General features: G+C 48.6%; 2 protein-coding genes across 2 annotated transcripts; one reads left to right on the forward strand and one right to left on the reverse strand.

The window, feature by feature from the left end:
* Positions 1–819: 819 nt before the first annotated feature.
* K444DRAFT_670440 (uncharacterized protein) lies at positions 820–2496 on the forward strand (the record flags this gene model as incomplete). The annotated part of the gene is made up of 2 exons (XM_024887625.1): positions 820–1829; positions 1875–2496. The coding sequence occupies 2 exons, from the start codon at positions 820–822 to the stop codon at positions 2494–2496; spliced, it is 1632 nt and encodes a 543-aa protein (XP_024727725.1).
* Positions 2497–3071: 575 nt separating this feature from the next.
* On the reverse strand, positions 3072–4497 carry K444DRAFT_277224 (trypsin-like serine protease). Its single transcript, XM_024871530.1, has 5 exons — positions 4370–4497; positions 4191–4306; positions 3960–4147; positions 3434–3913; positions 3072–3387 (listed from the first exon to the last, which is right to left on the reverse strand). The coding sequence occupies exons 1-5, from the start codon at positions 4370–4372 to the stop codon at positions 3137–3139; spliced, it is 1038 nt and encodes a 345-aa protein (XP_024727726.1). The 5' UTR covers positions 4373–4497; the 3' UTR covers positions 3072–3136.
* Positions 4498–4800: the final 303 nt, after the last annotated feature.

Raw genomic sequence — 4800 nt, forward strand, 5'->3', positions numbered from 1 at the left:
GAGAGAATTCTCTTACGATATCTACGGCCCTAAGAGTATTCTCTTAAGATTCGTGGGGTCCTACGAGCTATAACATCTCAAGATACTTATCTCAGAAGCAATATTCTCATAAGAGCCTTATCAAGGGGCTGAGTAGCGAAAGCAGCAAAATGTTCCCGTAAGCGAGGTACAATATGGATTTGGAGAGTGGACAACACATGGACAATCCATGCAGCGAAATTTTGTTCGTTTTGAATCATGCAGAATGTGGGTATTATTCGCAAGGTACCAGCAGCTCGTATCCTTCGTTCACGAATAGCGGACAGAACTCTCTTCGGTGACCTCACTATGCTATACAGTCGTGTTGACTCAAATCAATTGAGTGTTGCATCAGCTGTCCCTCCCGCGCAACAAGTACTCAGCAACGAACCTGATTCAACCACTTAGAGTAATGCGGGATTCCAGAGTGCAGCGTTTGATTTGAGCTAGTGGATAAAGATCACTACACCGCTAACTACCTTCGAGAAAGCCGCCTTCGATACGCCGCTACGATCCAGCTCGGCTTCTCAGAGAGAGATTGAGCAAACACACGATGGAGTTGACCAGCGGATATTCGAAGAACTTACCGGGTGAGTCGTAGTGCTGAATAGAAAGTGCGTTGAGCCGCAGGCCACAGGCTGAAATTTAGAGTCCAGGCCCCGTCCTGGTTCGGAACTCTTAAGCCTGTGCGATGAGGCACCTTTGCAGCGCTCAGCCTCGTCGACAACGCACCTGAATCGATATATCTTTCCATCACCATCGACGAACATCCAAGATTACCATGTTTACTCGATACCAAACATGTCAGTCGGGTTCGGCTTCTCCACTGGTGATTTCATCGCTGCCCTCCAACTCGTTTCAACAGTCATCGATGCCCTTCGCGATAGCGGCGATTCCTCCGCCGAGTATCGAGCCTTGATCTCACAGCTTTTGACCCTCGAGAACGCATTGTTGAAAGTCAAGCGAATTGATGTGGACGAGGAACAACATGCGGAGGTTATTGCGCTGAGGCAGGCGGCGTGCCAGTGCCAAAATACAATCGACACGTTCTGGGAGAAGATCAAGAAATATCAGCCAAGTCTGCGGGCTGGAGGCAGTAGCAGCAGAGTGAGGGATGGGTGGTTCAAGATCAAGTGGGCGCTGTGTAAGAAGGACGACGTGGCAAAATTCAAAGCCGATTTGATGGGGCATACTGAGAGCATCGAATTGTTGTTGGTGACATTGCACATGGGCTCAACGCGGATCGCTGGCAAGAAGCAAGAAGAAAGTAATCGAACGCTGGCCGGGAGAGTTCAGGATTCTTACTTTGGCTATATGCAGAAGATGTCGGTTATCTTGGAGCAGATGTCGTCGGGGGTTCAACAAGGGAAATACCTAATTGAGATGACATCAAATGTCATACAAACCAACGTCAAGATTTTTCAGATCGTCCTCAACCTCCAGAATATAATCACGAGGATCCCCAGGCAGATCGACCGACAGCAACCTGTGTATCTGATTGACGCAGTGGGTCGTCATACTCCTTTTCACCTCGAGTTCATCACTGGCGCAGAAAGTCTGAGATCTGTTCTGCAATTCAACTTTAAGAATATCGGCTCAGGAGCCACCAAAATAGACAACGGAGAGTTTGCCATCCAAGACTCTGCCTCGAAAATGGATGTTGACCTTTCTTCGGCGTGGGAATCATGCTTCTGTCCTGGACAGCGCTATGACATGAGTATAATATTTACATCCAGAGAAGCCTCCATTCAATCGTGTCCCAAATGTCATGAGAACAATGGCGATAAATATGAAGATGAGGACATTGAATGGTAAGTCATCTATCTGTTATCAAGTCCTGGCTTACCGATAGATAGTCGGAAATGTAGCATGATTTATCGTAGATCTCACTCTCAGCCGGCTCTACCTACCTTCCCAATGGGAACCGTGCAGCCATTGGCAGATGGCGAATATGACCCAGAAGAAGTTTTAAATCGTCTTGACCTGTCCCCTCGACGTCGAAAAAGACCATACGATGAGGATGAAGAAGTGGCGCTGTTCCGCCGGGTTCGTATCAAGACCTCTATTGTGACGATGACCGACAGTCGCCCTCCGGTAAACTATCAGCTTGAGTGCCAAGGCGATCAAGGCCACAGCTTCCCACCAGTCAACCCTGCTGATCAAAACCCACCTTGCAATACGTTGTATGTTGGCAACCTTCCGATCGACGCAGCCGCGGACGAGCTTACGGCTTTGTTTTCTAAGCAAAGAGGATACAAGCGCCTTGCTTTTCGAACCAAGCAGAATGGCCCGATGTGTTTCGCCGAGTTCGAGGATGTCTCTTTTGCGACAAAAGCGCTTCATGAGCTTTACGGCCATCCTCTGCACAACAGTATCAAGAGTGGCATACGACTTAGCTTCTCCAAAAATCCACTTGGTATTCACTCTGAGCAAAGCATGGCATCATCAGGTCCCCCAAACATACCGGGAGTAATGTAGGGCATGAATGAAGTCATGCTTGGTGGGTTGGCGTTATTCAGTACAGCCAATGGTCCTCTGCCAGGACTAGGTCAAAGTGGAATGGGGTAGTCGCCATTGAGTCCTCTGAATGGAGCTATAGGCTAATACGGAGATGCTTCATTTGAGTGGAATATTATGGTCACAACTCTTCTCACACTAATCAAACGAGTTTTCGAGATCCAGTTAATGGCAGCCGCTCGTTGTCGTGGGATCTACAGGTTTTAGGATTAACAGTGTTATAGAATAAACGTTGGGGACTAGAGCATTGTCTTGGACCCTAGCTATTGAACGATGACGGGGCCTGATCCGGCTCCCTGTCGATCCCTGTTAATTCCCAAGGCTATTTGGAACGAGGCAAGGGAATCGCTGGACCGTGATTACCTCTATTGGACAATTGGGGGTCCCGATGCGGCTCCCTGCCGATCCCTAAGGCTAAGAGTTTCACCGTCGGCGGACCTGTTTGTGCTGAAGAAAGTGACACGGAATTGATCAGATTTTCACCGTCGACAGTGCCGGTTTCACTTCAGACCTGGTCCAAAGGCCGCCGATTCAGATCTTAGGCTTGAAAAATGCATGGCAATTCCGCGTCATTATCTCTTCAATGTAGCATCTCATATATCTACACTTTGAAAGAATTACTTCCCCTGGTGCCGAAGTCTTTGTTGGGTGACATCAAATATTGTCGAAGGTTGTCGAAATTGTTGCCCTTGTGACCAATAGCAATCGCTTTATTTACTTGAATGAACGGACCAGCTCTGTCGGAGCGGAGTTCGTTCACCGGACGCTCTATTGCTTCTGTGCAAACATGGACTCCGATAACGACGAGTTCCTGGTCTTCTCCAACATGAAAAACTGGTGAGCCTGAATTGCCTAGAATGTCTTAGTATGTCAAGAACAAAGAAGCGAGACGGCTTACCTGGAGAAGTATCCAACCGGTATATGAGCGTAGGATCCTGCTGGAGGTCCCAGTCTATCATCCCTTTGCTCTCGTACATGTACTGGCCCGGCCTACCAGCTGGAATGTCTCCAGGATAGCCAGCGATAACAATCTGCATTCTCTCCCCTTGTATTGGGCAAGGTTTCCACTTCAGGGGGAGGACATCATCGAAAGGGTTCGACAGTCTGATGAGAGCAATATCGTTTTCCCTGGAGAAGTTGCCGTGCCATCCCCGATGAACGGCAACATCCGCAGCCATTCGAACCTCGTGAGTCTTTCGTAGCTCAGAATCCGCTCCATGGTAACTGATGTGGGCTTCTATTGCTATTGCGCGGCCGTGTACTTTGTGGTACACGCAATGGCCAGCTGTTGCAACGATGCCGTTTTCAATCAAACACCACCCAGTTGCCTCTGTCGGAAACAGTGCTCCCTCAAAAGTAACAAATAATTTGCATATCGCTTTGCGGTCAGCGAGATCGAGTGGGGCAATCGAGGAGACCCATACCTCTGTACTTTCCGCGCGGCTTAAGATGCTTCTTGTCAACAGGGTCCTGCGGATTCTTCCCCAAAGCGGCCTCCGATTCTGAGTCATCATCTAGGATCTGGGTTATTGCAGGCGCCAATTTTGTTTTACACTGGTCGAGGTCCCAAGCAACTGGTGCCGTTGTTGGGTGTCGACAGCTTTGGCGGTGACTATACGATGAGCTTGGATCACATGGAGAGTCACTGAACTCACTAAGTTATGCAGCAACAGTTGCAAGGTAGAAGTTTGTCAATCAAAAGGCTCATGCCTCTACCATTGCTGCAACAACAACAAAGCCACACCCACACTACTCTCTTCTTCTTCGGCACCTGTGCAGTAGACGTTGTCAATACATCGGCATTAAAGTAAGCACTCCTTGAGTCAATGCGTACCATGTTTGATGAACGATACCGTCACTGTCGCCCTAGGCGACGAAATAAGTTGTCTGCTCAATATACCTCTGATGCCAGCTTTACAAAGGTGCAAGAGCCAAGAAGAAGATGCTGATGCTAACCGATCCTGGAGGTTCAAAGCGTTATAAATACCAGCACCCTACGATGAGTGATGATGAGGTCGGCGTTACATATTCTTGCGTGACTCAAGGCGTCGTGCGAAATTTAGCGAGTTGAGCCTCTTTATCTGCAGATGTTTCAAGCCACCAAAGTGTGGTTGGCTGCTCGGCCTACGGATAAATGCCTCCCAGAATTCCGATCGTCTCTCCAATCAAATCTTTGGCAAATTAAACCTTTGCGAACAAAATTGACAGGGCTGGTCGGATCTCGGACTGGCCCAGCTGAGCCGCAACACGTAGCGCGATGATAAA

Source organism: Hyaloscypha bicolor (genome assembly GCF_002865645.1).
Source record: "Hyaloscypha bicolor E unplaced genomic scaffold K444scaffold_183, whole genome shotgun sequence".
NCBI classification, from domain to species: Eukaryota; Fungi; Ascomycota; class Leotiomycetes; order Helotiales; family Hyaloscyphaceae; genus Hyaloscypha; species Hyaloscypha bicolor.

Excerpts from the sequence above, each read along its gene's own strand:
- K444DRAFT_277224 (XM_024871530.1), bottom strand. Across the intron at positions 4,148-4,190 it reads AACTGTTGCTGCATAACTTA|TCACCGCCAAAGCTGTCGAC; the intron begins GTGAGTTCAGTG and ends CTCATCGTATAG. Across the intron at positions 3,914-3,959 it reads GCCGCGCGGAAAGTACAGAG|CGATATGCAAATTATTTGTT; the intron begins GTATGGGTCTCC and ends CTGACCGCAAAG.